Source organism: Ochotona curzoniae, unplaced genomic scaffold (genome assembly GCF_017591425.1).
Source record: "Ochotona curzoniae isolate NIBS_2020 unplaced genomic scaffold, NIBS_Ocur_1.0 scaffold_2453, whole genome shotgun sequence".
Lineage (NCBI taxonomy): Eukaryota > Metazoa > Chordata > Mammalia > Lagomorpha > Ochotonidae > Ochotona > Ochotona curzoniae.
The window spans coordinates 19,031,515-19,052,324 of record NW_024467094.1 but is presented as its reverse complement, the minus strand read 5'-3'; the positions used below and the strand labels follow the sequence as shown (position 1 = coordinate 19,052,324).

General features: G+C 41.5%; 1 protein-coding gene across 1 annotated transcript in view; it reads right to left on the bottom strand.

The window, feature by feature from the left end:
* The window catches only part of ACACA (acetyl-CoA carboxylase alpha), a 217,218-nt gene that overhangs the window by 67,667 nt on the left and 128,741 nt on the right, over positions 1-20,810 (bottom strand). The window contains exons 41-42 of the mRNA XM_041001716.1: positions 18,611-18,757; positions 3,946-4,215 (exon numbers count right to left, since the gene is read on the bottom strand). Of these exons, the coding sequence (XP_040857650.1) occupies positions 3,946-4,215; positions 18,611-18,757 (417 nt within the window). The remainder of the gene's footprint in view (positions 1-3,945; positions 4,216-18,610; positions 18,758-20,810) is intronic.

Genomic DNA, 20,810 nt, shown 5'->3' with positions numbered 1-20,810 from the left:
TGGTTCCCTGTGATGTTTTAAATAAATAATTCCCACTTAATATTTTTAAAATAATGTTAACATTTCATTAAGGACAACTGTACAGGTACCAATATACACACATACAGTACAGGTACATGGTACATGTATTTAACTTTAGCGAATCTGTCACAAAGTTAAAGAAAAAAAAAGGAATTAGGGAAAAACATTTAAAATAATATGAAAAACCTACCATTTAGTTCAAGGAGTATGGTCCCATAGTGAACACAACATGGAAGAGATGGGACTCTGTCACTGGCTTATATGACTTGTGACAAGAACGTCTTGTTGCACTGAGTCAATGGTATGTCGGTCAGCACACATTTACTGAGTATCTCTACATGTATGTGCTGTTTTGGGTACTGGAAAAACTGCCCTGAACCAAACAGGCAAAAATTCCTGCCTACCTTCACATAACTTACCTCTTAATGGAAGAGGCAGGAAACACACAACATAAATAAGCAAAACACAGAATATTACTGGTAATGATATTTAGGGAGGGAAAAAAAAACAGAGAAGGGAAACAGAGAATTAAATTTGAGAAGAATAGCCAGTGGAGGCTTCAGAATGGATAAGTTATCATTTGAGTACAGATCTAAAGGAACTGGGGAAATGAGGCATGCGAGTAACAGGGGGGGAAGGCATTTTAGGCAGAAGGAAAAAGTGCAAAGGCACCAGGGCATGAGTGTAGCTGGGAGGTCTAAGAAGCAGCACAGAGGCTGGCAGCCGCAGCGTGAGCCATGAGTGGAGTACAGCCATGAGTGGGAGCACAGTGGTATCAGAAGGTCAACCTGCACAGGGCCTTGTAGCTTCCCATAATGCCTTTGGGTTTTACTTGAATGGGACAGAGGAAAGTTACAGGCTGCCATCTGATTAATCTATTTTAACTGGATCATTCCACTTGCTGTGAGAAGAGACTTGGGTGGAGGCCTGGGCAAGTCCAGAAGCAGCAAGAGGTCGATTAGGAGGTAAACTCAACATTCACACAGGGAGCTGACTCCTGCATAGCAGAGGAAGTGGCCAGGTATTAGGCAGAAATTCAGTATGTCTTGAAGGCGACAGCATAAATATGATTTACTGAAACAATGGATGCAGTGTGTGCAAGAGAGGGAAGTCAAGGAGAAGTTATCCCCAAGGTCTTTGGCTAAACCAAATACAGCAGACGTAACATTTGTTGAGACAGAGAAGCTTGTGGGAAGAACAAATTTGAGAGACAACAGAAGCTACAATTAGGCACAGATGCTGGCTGAGCTGTGAAGCAGTGATGTAAGAATCTGACTTTGGGGCCGGTGCCATGGCCTAGCAGCTAAAGTCCTCATCCTGGCTCCTGGCTTTGGATTAGCACAGCACTGGATATTGTGGTCACTTGGGGAGTGAGTCATTGGACGGAAGATCTTCCCCTTTGTCTTTCCTCTCTGTATATGTGACTTTGCAATAAAAATTAATAAATCTTAAAAAAAAATCATCTGAGGAGGAAGATGCATGTTTGTCAGCTTATCAGCTTATACACGGAGTGTAAAGCTTCAGGACCAAATGAGACCACTAAGCGAAGATGAACACAGAAAAGCTGTTCCAGGGCGAGGATAGTGAGGCTATTTTTCCCTAGTTACCCCACACAGTCTGGGGCAGCAATCCTGACAAAGCACCAGGCGAGAACTGGAGGAGGAACCGGAGGGGCTCACAAGCGAAGCCTGCACCTTCTTGTTCCTGTCCTAGCTTCAACAGTCATCTGCCTCCACTCAGAGGGGTGACCGGGGTATGGAGGTGGGGTGTTGTGTGTGTGTGTGTGTGTGTGTGTGTGTGGTGTATGCTTTGCCTTTTTTAATTTAAAAGCTAAGAAAAATTGACCATTTTATTATTTTTATTACAAAAATTTTATTTGGAAGAAAGGAGAGAGAAGGAGAGGGCTCTTCTATCTGCTGGTTCACTCTCTGAATGGTCACAGTGGTTGGGGCTGTGTCAAGCAGAAGCCAGGAGCTTCTGTATCCAGCAGGAAGAGGCAACAGTAAGAAGATTTATTCTAAAGGGAAGAATAAATGGAGTAGGGAAAGTGGCTTGAAGCATACTTGAGACCTAAGAAGATCCAACTGGGAGGAAAAATGGTTATGCAAGAAAGATGGGCAGTATTATCGACATTCTTCAATTGGCAAGAAGGACAAAGGTCAGCCGCACCACAGGAAGGTCAGCCTCAGATGAGGCGCTGGGATCATTCACCTGAAGCAGAGGAGGAAAGGTGGGAAGTCTAGACACTGACAGTGATGCAAAGTGCTCGTGGAGGCTCCTCTTTGTTCTTCTTTTTTTAAAGATTATTTTATATTTATTGGAAAGGCAGATATACAGAGAGGAGGAGAGACAGAAAGGAAGATCTGTCCACTGATTCACTCCCCAAGCAGCCACAATGGCCAGAGCTGAGCCAATCTGAAGCCAGGAGTCTGGAGCCTGTTCCAGGTCTCTCACGGGAGTGCAGGGTCCCAAGACTTTGGATTGTCCTCGACTGCTTTCCCAGGCCACAAGCAGGGAGCTGGATGGGAAGTGGAGCTGCCGGGGTTAGACCCGGCACCCATATGGGATCCTGGCACGTTCAAGGTGAGGACTTTAGCCACTGGGTTATAACACTGGGCCCGAGACACTCTTGTAATTTTTCATGCCTCAGTGAATTGTAGTTATCAGCCGAGAGTGAGGATGTGGGAAGAGCATGTTAAGAGATTTGGGTGAAGAGAAGATGTGAATCTGTCATTCAGGAGTATGGTGAATTTGATCCATCAACAGAACTGTGTGTTTTTCTCCAGCAAACGTTCTGTTGTACAAGTGCAATCATGGGAGTAGAGGGAGAAAGCTAGATTTAAACAAGGTTTTCTTTAAGGCACAGAGAAAACAGAATCAAGAGCGTAAAAAGTTGAGGAATATAGCAAAGGTGGTGAGTGTAGACAAGAAGGAAGAGAGGATAGGAGGCGGATGTGAATAACAAAGATGGAGGGATCAATATTGTAGGCCCTGCTTGGTTCAAAGGACTGCTGGACTGAGAGAACCAGAGGGAGTGAGCTGGACAGAAAGGAGGGAGGGTGGCAAAGGAAGGGTTGTTCCTTGAAATTGAGATTAAGGGAATGAGAAACTGAGCTGGGGGTCGATGACAGGAGCATCCCAGGAGATAAACTCGAGGATCCAGAAGGCCAGCTCGAGGGGAGGATTATCCGATGCATAGGGCAATAATCAAGAACCATCACATGATGTCGTATAGAAGGGTGAGACGACGTGGCACGAATGAAAAGGTGCAAGGAGCACACACTTGTGAGGAAAGGGCCGACAGACACTAGTAAGGAGCAGGGGAAGTACAGCTCCCCCTGCTGACAGAGCCTCGAAAGACGAGAGTCTCAGGGAGAAGGGGGAGGAGAGTGTGAAGCAGCACTGAGAATTAAAGGAGACAGTATTCCCCCCACAGCTTCGTGATGCAGGAAGAGACGTCAACCGCAACTTGGGAGTGCCGAGGGGAAAGCAAATCCTTAATGGAGAGGCAGAGTTCCAGCAGAGCAGGCAGGACTGAGTAGAGGCTGAGGAAGTAAGTGATGTTTGTGCATGACTGTCCTGGAAGCCACAGTTGGAGAGTTTAAAGATACGTGTTTTCGCTTTAGTGTCTCTCTCATTAAGCGCATACCTACTATTTCATCTCATGTTCAAGCACAGCAATAGTTATCTGTTTTAAAGCTGGGAGGAAAAAAACCCAGGTGAACATCTGAGAAATACTTTTTCTCTAAAATGGTGTCTTAAGGAATTCTCCTGAGTCATTTCGTTTAAATTTAAGTGCTGACTTAATTTAGAATTTTGTCTCTCGACTCCTCTGGATACATGCACACACACACACACACACACACACACACACACACACACACAAATGCGCATCTTAATATTTTGACTTTTCTTAGTTTGTACCTTGTAAGGATCCTCAGGGTCTACCCAGGCCACATAGAACATATGACGAATTTCTTCTGCCAGTCCAATTCTTGCCCCGCTATTGGCGGCTACATAGATGCGGGGGATCCCCTCTGCCCTGGCGAGCTCAGAAGCTCTCAGAAACAGCAGATCCTCCTGGGGCCCAAAGGACCCAATGCGGTATGTGATGTCATTGCCAATTACGATGATATCTCGGCCTTCTGGATACTCAGGACTTTTAAGGGTCATCTTCCAAGCCACCATGCCAATCTGCAGAGGCATAAACAAACAAATAAACTTTTCATATACCTTTTTACAAGGCGCCTTGAAGGTAGGAGACCATACCTACACACAGCCTTCAATGTAGACAAATATGCACCGCCACACAGCACAGCCCCGTGTGAGAACCAGAAAATACGCCTTCCTACCACTGCAGACTGTGCTGGGAACACACAGTTCAGTATGTATTCCAAAATTATCTCAATTCCTTCTTATGGCCAGCTCAAAGATGGCAAAACTGAAGTCTATATGTATTCAACATACACAGAGAATGCCACGGTACTGGCGATTCAATCCAGAATTCTTGTTTTACTATCCAGTATAGTAAGCTATTGTTTCTTTCTCTGATTGAATCCAAGAAGCCTCCAACACATAAGGGAGTAAAATGTACACTTTTTTGTGATCCACAGTCCTTTTACTGTCCTTCAACATCTGGCAGGAATAATAGAAATACTCTTTATGGGTTTGCTCAGGTATGCTCCTTGTCTGCAAGAATTTACTAGCATTCCACACTGCACCCGGGTGAGCAACCCTTGCTGCTGCTGCTCTCTCCCGGCACCGGAAAGCCAAAGGCTGCGAGGACCTGAGGGCCTGACCTGCTGCCGGGTGCTGTATGCAAATCTCTGCTCTCTGTTCCGCACCAATGACTAGCCACACAAATAAAGGATGTTGACTTAAAAGGTGGAGGTGACAGGTCTCTTCCCAAACCCTCACAAGTCTTGTCCTCTCTCAGTCCTCGTCAGTAGGAAAATGAGGCAATCCTTCGACTTGTTTATTTGCTAGCTCCACTCCTTTTCCATTCATTCACACCCCAGTTACATTGGCAGTTTTTCATGTCTGCCTGTGTATTTCTCCTATACCTGGGTAAATAACATGTTCTCCTTCCCCTGCCATCTATCTGCCCCCATGCTCGCCCCCTTCCCTACTGCCACTACTGGTCCCCCTCCCCCAAACACAAAATCTACCACATGAGCATTCCTGGCCCTGCTTAATGGGCCCCAGCCACATCTGCAGCCTTGGTCGGTCTCTCATCCCCAGGCTGCTGCATGTCACCTCATTGGGGAGCTGGTCATCAAGAAGGGCCATTAACAGATGTAAATAGCAGCATCCCTGGAAAGCCATATGCATCACCCAGACTCAACCGGGCCAGTGATCATAAGCTCTGAGTACACATTCCTCAATCCAATTGCACATCCACTATAATCAGGCTGGTTGAAGCTTTCCACACAGCTATTTGTGATTCTCAGCATTAAGAAATACACATAGGAAACACCCACAGATAAATATAAGCCATTTAATATATCATATCATTGGCTAAATAGAAATCAAAATGGATATAATATACACAGAAAAAAATCCACTCATTTTCTCAGATAAGGCATTACTGTATCTGCTTATTATAGAGAGAAAAGGAGGCGAAACAGCTCATTCACAAAACAGCATAGAGAAATCCCAAGCACTCAGGTAATTTGGGGCTGTGGTTTCTTAGACACTAGTTAATACAATATCTATGTGGGGAGGCATACTTTCTCTGCCTTTTCCCATTCCCCCTCCCCCAGGAAGAAAAAGCTATTTTCTGTCTTCTTTCTTGTAAATGCATTTTTAATCAGGAACATTAGGATTTACACCAAATTTTACAATATGTTAACCTTTGTGACATAGGTCAGAAGCAGCTTAGCTACAAAGCCTGAAGAATCAACTTCAGCATTTGTGTGGTAATGTAAACAATGAATGTGTGGCCCTGGGCAGTCACATAATACTCTTATCTCACATTATTACCTGGGGACTCTAACTGTGTCACTTGGGCAGTCAGTTCAGCAATTGGCCAGGTCATTATGCTTGCAATATTGACTTCTAATTAGGTGTCAACACTGCAGCACCAAGAACACACTAGTCTTTATCAATGTCTTTCCAAAGTGTGTTTCTCATCGACCGCTATCCTCCCGCCTTGAAAGGAACCATTATAGACTGGAGAGTGTTAGCCCAGGCCAAGTACAGCAAGATTCCTTACCGGCAGAGCTATGGTTTTTGAGTTAGCACAAGTGATAAATATCTAAATATCTGTTTCTCCTGTTCACAGTAAAATACAGACTTCACAACGAATCAAATGACATAAGTATATCATGGTGAAAATAAGTTGTGGAATCAAACATTGATCCAAATTCCGGCTCTATCACTAATTAATTAGCTGCATGACGTTGGGAAAGTCTTATTTAATCAAGCTTCAACAACTTCACAATACTACGAAAATCACATCTAGTAGTTTGATCAACAAACTGCTGGAAGCTGACATTGCATTAATTTTAATATAGAAAGTTGGCCATTCCCTCTCAACCTATTCAAATCTAATCCATTCCAATAGACTCATTCAGATTCTCAGAACTTCGCCAGTCTGAACGCATGCCCTGTTTTCCAGTTTACTAAAACCCTTCTGCACAGAGTTCATCTGACCACACTGTATGAAAAGTAGAAAAACACTGATAGGGATGAAGAGCTTAAGCTGAAGACTCAAGCTGTCCTAGTTCCAATCTCAGTTTTATGCTAGCTGTTTAACCTTGAACAGGTTACTTAGCTTCCTATCACTCATCTGTTTTCAATCATAAAATGAGGATAACAGCACCTTCCTGCAGGAACTGATGTGAGAAACACCACACTAAATTAGTACATAGCCAGGCAGATTAAAGCTCCCAAATTTTAGCTATCATTACTAACTCAAAGGTGACTGGTATTGTTATCAGGAAATCGAGGCATAGGACAATCCAGTAATGTTCTGTACAAATAGCATGAATGTTTATTAATATGTATTTAAGAGGTATCAAGCTCTACCCCACTGACTGTAACTCTTAGTGCCTGTAACAGCTTGGGTGCCAAAGCCAGGAAATCAGGAAAAGAATCCAGGTCACCCACACACCCGCACATGTGACTGGAACCCATCTATACGAGCCATCACCATTGCCTTCCGGATCTGCACCATCAGAAAGTTACAATTAGAGGCTAGAGAGGAGATCCGAACCAGGTACTGTGAAGACATGGGTCCTAAATGTCAGTCTAATTGGTAGGGCAAATGCCAATCCTAAATTTCTTACTTGTTTTTTTAAAGTTTACACAAGAAGAAATGCCTTACTAGTGAGATGAAAGAAATATGTTCTAGACCAGTGCTGTTAGTTTTAACTGAACATAAAAAGGACAGCTGAACGTCAATCATAACATCAGCACTGATGTCGCTGATCTCTGAATACATTCTGGCACATTGGACTAGACTGAACCCTAGAGCAGAAAAAGGGACTTAGTACAAAACCTGGCGAAATTCTTCTTTGTTTGTTTGTTTTGGTGAAATTCTTTAAAGTCTGTGGTTTAATTATAGCATGTCTATTTAAGATGTAATCAGTGGCAAAACTGGGTGAAAAGTACATGGAAAACTTTCTACCTTTGTAACTTATCTCAAAATGTAAAACACTCCTAAAATAAGTAAAAATAAATGTCACCACAAAAACGTTTCTGGAAGGAGTAAACTGGTTAGCTGACGTTCTTGTCAGCATTCACTGCAGTCTCATAAAGGACGATGAACAGCATTTTACAACACCCACGATATCACAATACTGAATTAGAAAAAGGAAGACATCCCCCAGATATAGGAATATAAGGAAAGTGTGGAAATAGTGGTCTCACCCACTTTCCCCTAATCCTGGACCTATCCTACCCTAATCAGCTGTGTAAACATCATCAAAAATAAAATAAGAAAATGTGAATCCCACTAAAAACATAATGACCAGAAATAAAAAAGAAAATGGAATACAGAAAGCTATATGCATAACACCGTGACTGTAAGAGGTTCACGGGTAGTCATTAAGAGGCACAGACTTAGGAACCAGATTTTAGTATCCTGAATTTGAAGTGGACAGAGTCGTTCTGTTTTCCAGGCATGAGTAAATTACTAATCTTGTACCTTAGTTTCTTTGTGAGGATTAAACACATGCTAAGTCCTAGAATTGCACCTGGCATGCAGCAAGTACATATTTGGTGTCACAACTTTCTCAACAAACACTGGCTGGGGGGTGGGAGGAGAGGGAGAAGAGAACGATGAACAGCAAAAAAAGAGAAATGAAGGGAGTGGGGGCAGTTTGTCACCACCTACACCTGCTTTCCTAATTTTATTTATTGCTTTCATACTGCACTAATAACTTTAAACTTCTATAAGTTACAGAATAACAGGTTAAATCTGTTAATTAAATCAGGTATAGGGATGCTTATATCATAGCTCTAAATCAGTGTGTATCTGAAGATTTCCACAATAAGTAAAAACAAAAAACCCACAGATTTAATTTTATTTATTTGAAAGAGAGAGAAACACATTTTCCATCCAGTGGTTCATGGCCCCATGCAGCTGCAATGGCCAGGGCTGGACAGGTCAAAGCCAGGAGCTTCTTTCAGCTCCCCCATGTGGGTGCAGGAGCTGAAGCACCTGTGCCATCCTCAGCTGCTTTCCCACGCACATTAGCAGGGAGTTAGACAGGAAGTGGGACAGCCAGGACATAAACTGGTGGCCATATGGGACGCTGCTGTTGCATACAGTGACTCACCTCACGGTACCACAATGTTTAAAAGGAGACAGAAAAAAATCTCACAAGCCTAATGAATTCCCCATATTTTAAAAGAACCGACTATAGATCTTAGCTATCATATAACAGACATCATTTGTATAAAATCAGAGACATAAATATACCAAAAAAATAAAAATCAAGAGTCACCTCAAAGGGAGAAGAATATCAGGAAGAGCTTAGTTGGCTGGGGCTATCATTTCATTTTTTTATAAAGAAACATTCTAGAGTGATGTGGCATAATGTAAACACATGTACATATAGGTTTATACAATATTAATATCTCTTCCTGAGAAGTAACTGCTTCAGTATTTTTCTGGTCTGATGATTAAATACATATTTATACTTTTAAAGTCAATATTTGTACAATAGACAAGAACAGTGCCTATCAGCTAAGTACATATTTAGGACTGTACCACATGTATTACAAACATGTACTAAAATCGAAAGCTTATATTTATACAGAGTCTTTCATCTTGAAGGAAGCTAAAGCGCTTTACAAACATATGTACATAAAGGACATTTGCCCTGATAGGCAGGCAAGGTACCAATGCCCGCTCTTCACGTTCTTTTAGCAGTCCTGGGTAGGAACACATGGTGTCAACAGACGCGAGTCTGTAACAGCTGCAGAGACATGCAACGCAACGATCCAGTTGCGATGTGCAATCACTGACAGGGAGCCCGCGACTTGAGAATGGCAACTGCTATCCTCGTGTGTGGAAGCACAGGAGCCATTCCCAGCTCTGTGTTTTCAAATCATTCTCTCCCAAACTCAACTAATCACTTGACAAAATTGAATTTGATAATGGAAATGGCTTCTGAATGCAAAATACTTTCTGTCTCATGATGAAAACTGGGTTGAAAAAACGCTTCCTCCTGCCCTTGTCAGATTCAGAGGGAGAAAAGGGGGTCACAGCATTCAGAAGAAATGGTTCAAAAATATTCCAAGAATAGCTTTGTCTCAGAGGATTGGGCCATTACTTCAGAAGACCATCATCTTATCCCCCCCATCTAATTAGGACACTAATTGTTTCAGTCAAATTACTTCACATGGATGGGTCTATCTATGTTATATACACAATGAAGATTTGATGTTGAAATTTCTGCGATCATTACAAAAGTGTATACAAATCTGACACCATGATTGGGATTGCGACATTAGCAGATTTCACCTAGGCCCACAATGTTATGTATTGAATAAAGAATAACAACCAAAGGAAATTCCATCATCAACTCCCCTATTTTCTGTCATCCAAGGTGAAACCAGGAGTTAAGGGCTTCAGGAGGACTCAAGGGCAAAGGAAGCAACACAAGGGCAACCTGTAGCCTGTGTGTGTGGGTAGCTGGACTTCTGGCTTAATGAGTTTCAGGCTCCAGCTTCCTGGCACAGGTAAGGTCAGCGTAACGCATTCCTGACAGTGCACCTCTGCCTGCAGGCACCTGCTAGCCAGGTGGTCCTAGGCACTCAATCCAACTACCTTGTAATCACCACAGCCATGAACAAGTTTTAAAACATTTAATTTCAGATTACTGCTTTTGCAACAGAACATTCCAACAAGCAGGTGTCTGAGGTTTAAACAGAGCTATCAATCTGAGCTAACTGAAGTGGTCAAGGGTAGAGGAGCACAAGAGCTATGTGAATAATAAACTAAAGATAAGCAGAAATAAATATTTGTTGTCCTTATACAGGCTCTAAGGAAGGAAATATTTCTTTGGCTATACTGTGATTCTCAAATAAACATGCTCAAGTGAGGGAGGAGGGAAAGGGGCGGAGAAAGCAAGCAGAAGAGAACAGTCTTATTTAACTGTTTTTATGTGGGTAAAATGATTTGTGCCACGGTATTTCCATAAGAAGTGGGACCATTATTTTCCTGTAGAAACACATTTGGTTTGAAAAGTATCACTGGACAGGACGTGAAAATCAAACTGAATGAATTATTCACAACCTCCGATCAGAGGTGATCATTATTTCTGATGCTGCAAACAGTGATTAGGATTCTGCCCTGAGATGTCATTTTCTCGCTGAGTAACACCAGTGATACGGAAAGGCATTATCCATCTACCCATATATGCAGGGCTTTTTTTTTTTTCCCCTCCTGGGAGGACCTTGGTTTAATGTTAATGCTATAATGTTATAACAGATACTAAAAACATGATAATACCAATATTTATTCAGGTGGTGCCTATAAATGCCATCAGTCTGACACAAAGTGTCAACACTAATCATGACCCAAAATTAACACCAAAATTGACATCAACATTAATTGTACTATCAGTGTGAACTGAATGTGCATGCACATACAGGCACTTTACAAAGCTGCTGTTACCACAAAAACAAAACAACAATGTCAAGCTCAACAAGAAACTCTGAAGGGAAAGCAAAGGGGCAAAACATGACGGGATTTCATTTCTGAAGGGTGCTGAGAGGCAAGCATCCGGCGGCTCCAGGCACGTTGTGAGAAGCAGGAAGACAGTGTCCTTGCCATAGCTGCCTGTCTACACACTTGAAGAGTTCAGCTTACAAAACACAGTCTTTCCACAGAGATTTAAATACAGGTTACACTGTGGCTGTGATGTTAAGGCTTTATGTGTCATTTTCCATGCTTAGAGTCTAAAACTTGAGCTTTTTCAGGCATAGCATCCAATAGCTATTGTTCTAATTCTGCTAATGCCAGGAGATGACCACCCTGCAAGGCTCCAGAGCAGTAACACAAAGAACCGTAGAGTGTTTGAGCTGAAAACAGGCTTAGGGATCACATGCATCACAGTGATGAGGTAAAACATTAGTGTTACCTTTTGCCTACCATTTTCTCTTGGAACTGAAGGAATATTAACTCTTTAAAATTAGCATAAAAATAATTACCTTAGTAATTTCAATTCATTTTAATCCATTAATTAAACATACTACATTAGAAAATACTGCAGAGGTTTTTATGTATTTTTAAACCAATTAGACAATGTGCAACATTTTACTTAATTCGCAACTTTTGGAAAAAACAAATTAAAAAAAAAAATGCCTATGCCTTTATATTATCTTAAATCTGCCAGGTATCATGTCCCACTGCTGAGTATTATATGAGGACAAAAAAGAGCTGAAATAAATTTTATTAACAGCTGAAAAACTCCTTTTGTTCCTGCTTTGATAATTCAAAAATGCCTGAACAAACTTGCCCTAATCCCTCTAAAAAGTGATAAAAGTGGGGGTGGAGTGGGAGGGAGGGGATTACATTTAGAGCAAAAACAAAAAAACAAAACAACAACAACAACAAAAAACCTCATCCCAGATGTAATTCTTTGACAATGTTACCAAATATTAGAAACAGCAAATCTGTACAGGGGAATTATTTCTCCCTGCAATATTTATATACAAGCCACTGGAGCTAGTGTTGTGGCACTGGTTAAACTGCCAGTTGCACCGCCGCATCCTGTATCTGAGTTACTCCTGTATCTGGCTACTCCGCTTCTAACCCAGCTTCTTGTTACTACAACTGGGAAGGTAGAAGAGGATGGCCCAGGCACTTGTGCCCATCACCCATGTGTGAATACAGGATGGAGTTCCATGACCCTGAATTTGGCCTGGCCTACTCTGGCTGTGACAGATATTTGGCGAGCAAACTGGCACATGGAAGGTATCTCTAACTCTCTGTGTCGCTTTGCTTTTCAAATAAATAAATCGAACTTGAGTATGTGCATGTGTGTATAAAAATCATAAAACTTGTACACATGTACATAAAACAATTTATACTTTTTTTTGAGAAACATGCAATGGAAAACATTGAAAGCAATAGCTCTTAAGAAATGGCACAGGATTCATTGGTTGATCTGGAAAATAGCCTTGTCACCTTGCTAGAATCATTGTCCTTTGATTATGTGAATGAATGCTGACTGCTGGTTATTGAGTAGGAATTCTAAGTAAAGTACATGAATCCTAAAAGTACAGTGTTACACATTCATTAAACATCATTCCATGGTAGGCTGATACACTTTCAAAATAAGTTTGTATAATTCTCTAATATGGGATCTTTCTTTGGTTTGGAAGATGATTTTACCGTAAGATTTATAGCCAAATATGTTTATATAGAATAGGGATTAAAAAAGAAAAGCATGAAATCATTAAAAAAAAATCTTGCCATGTATTCCATAATGTGTTTTTCTTGTTAGGTCTGAAAGAACTCAAAACTGGTATTTCAAAGCCCTTTGATGAAAAAGCAAGTGAAAATTATGAATGTTCATGTTTAATTAGTGGCATGTGACCCTTTTTTGCTAAGGAGCTCAAGACACTCTCTCCCATTCTCAGAGCTAGGCCCGGTGGCTGCTAGATAGATTGAGGTCAAGTAGTCCCTTTTTATAAACTGAGCGAATAGTGCATAGGCCATGGTCCTACTTTACAGATCCATGTTTTTGAGGTCTGCTTCAGACCTGCACATCAGTACACTACAATGAGAATATGCTCATAGAACACACTGCTCCAAGACCGACTCCATTCTACATCTAGCTTCAAAGAATGAAACTGAAGCACTGTGAAGTATGCCCAAATGGGCTACAAACTCATGGAAACCTAATGGCAAGCTAGAATAATATTTCTGCCTATGTTTCTGAGAAAACAGTCCATTTTTTCCCTTATCCAAACCTACAAGCATATAAGCATTCTCTCCAGCCAGAGTGTCGGGGTACAACAGGTTTCCCAAGAATGTTAGGGCCTGAGAACCAGGTGACCCCTCCAAGTATGGAAAATGTAACCCACATAACCTAAGAGTGTGTTAGGCTGGATTGGATTTACTAGAACAAAAGGTCCTTTGGGCGAGGAGGTCCAGCCTAAGAACTGTCAGAATGAATCTACTAATTAATTTCTCTGTTCTTTTAGGCTTATATATGCTTACCAACTTCTTTTCTCCACCCAACTCCTAACTACTCATTTTTAAAAAGAGATACTCAAATCAGAAATTTCAAAGAATTACAGCAACATATAAATGAAGAAACAACAGGGTCAGATTTGCATGCACCAGTTGGGAGATGCAGCTGTATTTAGTATATTATTCTTCAGGTTTTTCTGAATGTTTAATTTTTTATTTTTTTTTTTTTTTGCGTAAAAAACTAATTAAACCAATGCTATGCCAGGGCCAGCCAGTATTGCAGCATAGCTGGTAAAACAGTAGGTTGCCATGGCAGCATCCCATAAGGGTGTCTGCATGTATTCCCTGCTGCTCCGCTTCTGATCTGGTTCCCTAATAATGACCTGGGAGAAGATGGTCCCAATGTTTGGGTCCCAGCCACGCAAGGTGGGTGGAGCTCCTGGCTCCTGCTTTGGCCTGGCCCAGTCCTAGCAGCTGTGGCCATCTTGGAAGCAAATCAACAGTTGGACGAGTCTCCTGTACATGTTCTTTCTCTCTAATAAACAAATACTCTTAAAAAAATAAATAAAATATAAACAATGTCTTCCTTAATGACACTAGATATCATTCCTTTTTCAACAATTAAACAACAATTGTTCATACCAGTAGGACTAGTAATAATTCCTACCCTGTCACCCTCAAGAACGCAGAGCTGTCCTGAAACCAAGGTAACAGTCACAAAGGCACCTAGTCTTCAAACTTTAATTTGTATTACTTTATTCCCTCTTTGAACATCCTCTTCATTAAAAAAAAAAAAAATGTGTACAGGTGTGACACAGGTTCAACAGATCTCAATTCAGAATTAAGACTGCAATCGCATATTGCAGGGACACAAGGTAAAGCCTGCCATGCCAAAGGATAAAAAGGAAGGATGTCAGAGGGCTTGTCTCACCAAACTGCAATTCAAGAGGCTTGACTGATTGCCACGCCGCTGCGAAGGGAAAATCCTGACACCTAGTGCCCATCTGCGGAAAACGAAGCCGTGGAGCCAACTCAATGTGGGTGAAGACGACCCTAGAGTTGCTTCCAATATGGAACAAGTTTTCTCCCGGAAAGATTTTGAGGCACACATTTTTATGCCATGCAATAATTCAAGTTTCTGATTACCAGGCCCATCCTATACTTAATTATAACCACTTCTCTCCACAAGTCTTCCCGTCTCACCGTTTCATTATAATGTGTCAGGGAATGTAAAAGTACACCATATTCTGAACTAGAAAGAAGGGTCTGAATGTCTTCTGGAGCTAAAGTTACTATAAAAGATGCCTCTCTTTTCTTTCTTTCATCATTGCCCAATTTAGAGATTCCTGATCTACTGTACAGAACTATTAAAAGGACATAAAAATGCTAATCACTTATCTCAGAATATAAACACAGTCTCAAGAAGGCCAGGACTCTTTTTGTCCTATAAGGTAAAGTTAAGCTGTTCTCTGTCAAGTCCCTTATAGCCATGGATTTGATCTTAGCCCAAGTTTTTTTTTTTTTTAAATAACAGGATGTACTGCAAAAAGCAGCTGCACAGATTGCGAACTGTTACTCGAAATGTGCCCACCTGCAATTACAGCTTCCACCAAATGATCAAAACAGGTTATCAAACTGGCAGGAAAATGAAAACAATTCCTCCAAAACAGAGGCGGCAAGGGAGAGGAGCTGGCCAGCTGCGTCCTTCCTGTCTGCAGGCTCAGTAGAACACATTCATCTAACTGCGCATTTGCATACAGTGTTCATCATTGCATCACAGCAGCTACAAATGAAATCAGTTTGGGCTATGTTGCCATCACATTCTCCTCAAAATTTCATTTTTACTTGATACTATTAAGAAAAATCCTGGGTAACTCATCTTTGGAGCTATTTGCCAGTAACGGAGTTCACAGATTTGGTCTACCTCTTTTTTATTTCTTCTCTAACTTCATACTAAATGCAATGCCATTCAAATCTGACAATGAAAAAAAAAATGTGTTCCCCTACACCTTTCATCAAGCAGTGGGTGGCATTCTTTTAGTTACATCTTTCTTTATGGGAAAGGAACAAATAGGAAAACAGAAATGAAAAAGCAGCTGACACCACATGAGGCAAGCTCTCTTTCTCCTGTTTATAACACAGGCACCAATGTTCAAAATGCAGGTCACATCTCTGCTGAGACAGCCAATATTCTTCCTCAAATGCCAAACAAGTTACCTAAAACTAAATGGAACTGAATTGGACCAAGTCTTGGCCCAATCACCATTTTACCTATTTATTGTCCTAGAAAAACAAAAATAAGAGTGGTCACTCATATAGTCTCAGATCTGGTAAGTGCAGGTTTTCTGCATTGGATTGCACAGAGAAGCATTTCAATTTTTGGGAAAACTCTGCAGGAACTTCTGCTTTATGCTTATACGTGTGCTAGCTTTCTAAACCCAGAGACTCCAATGCTTGAAGGTAATGCAATACCACCCACAGTGATGACCTGGGAAAGCCATCTCCTTTGGAGAACACCACATTATGATGATTTAATGTCTATGTAGCATCAATGCATTTACATGGCGCCTTGGCTCTTGGTACATTAACAGCTCAATTTTTTATTGCTTTTTTAAATAAAACAATTTCTCAAGACTCGGTTCAGATACCCATTCTCTTTGGCACAGGAGAGATTTGCACCCAATCTCATCAGCATGAGCTCTTTCGTTTCCCTCACATCGTTCTTGGGGTAATATGTAGAGTGCCAGGCTCATGACAAACTTGTCTCTTTGGCCAAAGAAAATTAAACTGCAATAGCTGGAATTCAATGTGTTCTGATAAAAGTGGGCTCAGCATGAGGAAATACATCCTACTGACATCTTGTCATCCTTTAGGTACAGCTGTCCCTCAGAGTTCTGACTGCTCAAACTCCATGCTTAGATTGGTCAGTCTCTCGATGGACATTCTCCATTGTATGCTCAAGCTATCGGTAGCAGAGGTTGATGCTAATACTCCAACCTCATTCCTGTTGTGCAGCGCCCTATAATCTAGCTAAGGCCACTGGCTGACTACACCAGCCATCCTGGGCATTAGTCACTAACTGCTTGCAAAAGAACATCAGTCTCACTTCTCCTGAGCTCGAAAGGCTTGGAAACAGCGAGCCAGCACTCAGTCTCAATCCTAGTCAATCATTTGAAGGAAAGGAAAAGAGAACAAAGAAATGAGGCAACTAAGCAGGGAAAAGGATAGAAGAGGAAGAAAATGAACTTAAAAAAAAAAAAAGCAAAACATTTTGGCAAATGTTATTAGTTGTCTGGCTACACGACTATTAGAGCACTGGGCAAAAGAAAACGTGTGACTGACGACTCGCAGCTAACATCCTGGGCAGCTGTTTCAGTCATTCTTTTTGCACCAAGGTTTGCTAGGTCTCAAAAGGGTTAAGAAAAACCTTTAATTTTTTTATTCGTGTGTGTGTGTGTGTGTGTGTGTGTGGTCTTTGGGTACAGAGTCCTGTATAATAAGACTATTTGTATTCATACTGGCAGAGTAAACACTACATGTTCATGCCCAGGCAGCTCTGTGCTTGTAATTTCAGCAAGAACAGAGCTCTGTCCCTCTGGGACTTCACTATTCCCCTTGTCTCCATTCGCTCAAACAGAATGAGAGCAGAGAGAAAGCAGGAGAGAAAGATCATGGCAAGAGGTTTTGCACAACACTGCAGCTAGCTTTCACGTGGGCCAAAAATCTCATTTTGTGTTTTAATTATACTAGTTAAAACCGTTTTACTCCCAGCCGCATGTTCACGAGGGTGCTTTCCATTCCTGAAGACGCCACTGTTCAATGAATCAGAATTTAAGTCTACCACAATGAAGCCTTTCTTTGCTGTTGAGAGGCCCACTAAGCAAAGGCTGCGCACAGTAGCACACACCTGTGCCTCAACTCCGTGCACTGACAAGTACGTACTTACTGTTGTCAAAATTCTGGACATTCCCCCTTCCCCATCCTCTTGTCTTTGCCATTTGTTTATGCTCTAGAATAGAAGAACTTCTACAAGTCCAGCTGGTCCACTGCCTGCATCTATCTTATCTTAATATCAAATCATGCACTCTTGGCAGCCACTGGTGTATTACTGAAACAGCTATCCACCGTGTGCACAGAAGAAAAATTTTTGAAAGATACTAAATGAAATACACATATATCGTAGATCTAGCCTGTGTGAGGTGACTACCCAGGAAAAGATTACCTCTTTTAAAGAAAGTAATTCTTTCAGGGATTATCGTCAAGATGGAAAGACAAAAAACACCTCTCTTTTTTAAGAGTTGCTTTTATTATTACTGCTACAACTGCACTGGAGGCATAATTAGAAGCATAGCTAAAATCAGGAAGCCTCTCAACAGACACAGACAGGTGTTAAGGATGTAGGGCAGAATATGACTTACATTATTACACAGAAGTTGCCATGAGAAAAGATGCCTAGAAAACACATCCTACAATTGTTATCAAGTGAGCTCTCTTAGTGTACAGTTTAAATTCCTGCTCTGCTTGAATCCCTTTAAGAAAAAATTCATTGTCGTACAATAGTGACAAATGAACTAAGCACAGAAAACGCACTAAAAAATGTACATTAGTATGTAAATAAACCATACTTTAAATGTGACCAATATTCCCCTTCACCTGCTTCTATTTGAAGCAAATGCTAGATATCAGATAAATTTATTCAACAAATGTTTTGGTATATAGACCTAGCAGAGCTCAATACTCTTTCCTAAAAAAGGAAACATCATAAAGCCATTATCCCAACTAAAAAATTAACAGTAATTCCTTGATATTGAGTCAATGTTGTCTCTCTGAAGAACTCTACCATAAGGCTACACGTCTGCCTTAAGCCTCCTGGATTTTAATACCAGTTACTGGCCCCTCTTATGAAAGCGGAGTAAGAAGAGTGCAGCTACTTGCCTCATTTCCTCCTGGAAGCCTGTTCATGTGCACCAGTTGACCTTGATCGTCCAACACCAGCTCGGTATACGTCAGCATGTCAGAAGGCAGAGGAGGTGGTGGAAGGTATACTTGCGTGGACATAGATTCCCAGAGTTTGATCAAGGACTGGTGAAGGAAACAAGTTTAAATGGTAACAATGAACATTTTGATATGTATAAACATAATTGCTACAGTTCCACCTGGTTTTCCTTTCTTTTTAAGAAATGAGTGCCTGTGGGGTCCAGCATGGTAGCCTAGTGGCACCCACCAGGCTCCCATATGAGTGCTGATTCCTGTCCTGGCTGTTCCACTTCCCATCCAGCTCCCTGCCTGTTGTCCAGGAAAGCAGCGGAGGACAGCCCAAAGCCCAGGGACCCTGCACCCATGTGGGAGTCCCGGAAGAAGCTCATGGCATCAAATCGGCTCAGCTCCAGCCGATGTGACTACTTGAGGAGTGAACCAGTGGATGGAAGATATTTCTGTATCTCTTTCTCTGTAAATCTGACTTTGCAATAATAAATGAATGAATAAATCTTAAAATAAAAAAAGAAAAGAAATGATTACTTGAAGGCCAAGTTCAAACCCTGGCTGATCCACTTCTGATCCAGCTCCTTGCTAAAGTGCCTAGAAAAGCAGAAGAGGATGGACCAAGTAATAAGGTCCCTGCAGCTACATGAGAGAGCAGGAAGAAGCCCCCGGCTCCTGCCTTTGGCCTGGCCCAGCCCCGATTGCTGAGATCATTTGAGGAGTGAATCAGCAGATGGAAGATCTCTTTCTCTCTCTACAACTCTGCTTTTTAAAATAAATAAGTCACTAAAAAGATTATTTTTATTTATTTGAAAGATACAAACAGATCTTTCACCCACTACTGGTCTGCCCCTAAATGTCCTCAGTAACTGAGATCTGGTCAGGCTGAAGCCAACAATGAGGATTCTCAATCCAATTTTCCCTATGGATATCAGGGACCCAAGTACTTGAGCTGTCACCTGTTGCCGTATAGGGAGTGCATCACCTGGAAGCTGGATCATGAATTAAATGACTGGGACGTGAACCCAAGGCACTCTGGAATAGCGTGCACTCATCCTAAATAGCATGTTAACTACTGTACCTAACACCTGCCCAAGTCTGATTTTTTGATGGTGTTTTTAATATGTCAGTATCGGGCACTTCTCTAAAAAAAAAAAAAAAGTCATTCCAGTTTAAATAATTAAGTGGCTCTGAATCATCACTGGAACATTACCAACAGACAAGAGATTCAATACTATCTCAAAAATAGTAAAATGTAAAACTAAGTAGTAGCCTCTCCTGCAAAAGTAAAAATGCCTTAGAGAAACTTAACAATAGAAGAATCTCATGATACTCATGAGAATCTAGAACAGCCAGAATGAAATTCTTGGCACAGGTTCAGGTGAGCAGCTCTTCTGAGGCAAATTGTACAGGCCCAGACACAGAAGTTAGATTCTAGACATGCATGACTATTTGCCAATGCGTAGATCAATGTGGCTAGTATTTGAGAAAATGCACACCTATACATCTGAAATCATGATTCCCATTGCCAACTTCATGTAAATAAGACAAGCCAATATTTTATGAAGTGGGAACTAGTATAGGGTCTTTCTTGGCTTGACTCCAACACTTGAAGCTCAAATGACACATACATACCTATATGTTCCAGATATATGTTTATATCTGCTATCATATAAGAATTCCATGCAAAGGATTTTTAAAAAAATATTTTTATTGGAAAGTCAGACATATAGAGAAGAGGACAGACAGAAAAGATCTTCTGTCCACTGATCCACACCCCCCGCAAATGGCTGCAACATTCAGAGCTGAGCTGATTTGAAGCCAGGAGCTCCTTCCAGATCCCCTACACAGGTGCAGGGTCCCAAGGCTTTGGGCCATCCTCGACCACTTTCCCAGGTCATAGGCAGGGAGAGACACAGTAAGTGGCGGGACATGACGTGGTGTCCACATGGGGACCTGGCACGTGCAAAGTGAGGACTGATTCCAGCCACTAGGGTACCATGCTGAGCCTCAGAAGGACTTTTTACTCATGGTACTGGCATTGGGAAACAGAATCAGCACTCAGCTTTTAGACTAACAATGCCGTAAGAGGCAAATCCTGCAGAAGGTAGCTGTGTTTCAAGAGACAGAAACTCTAAACACATGGTTACAT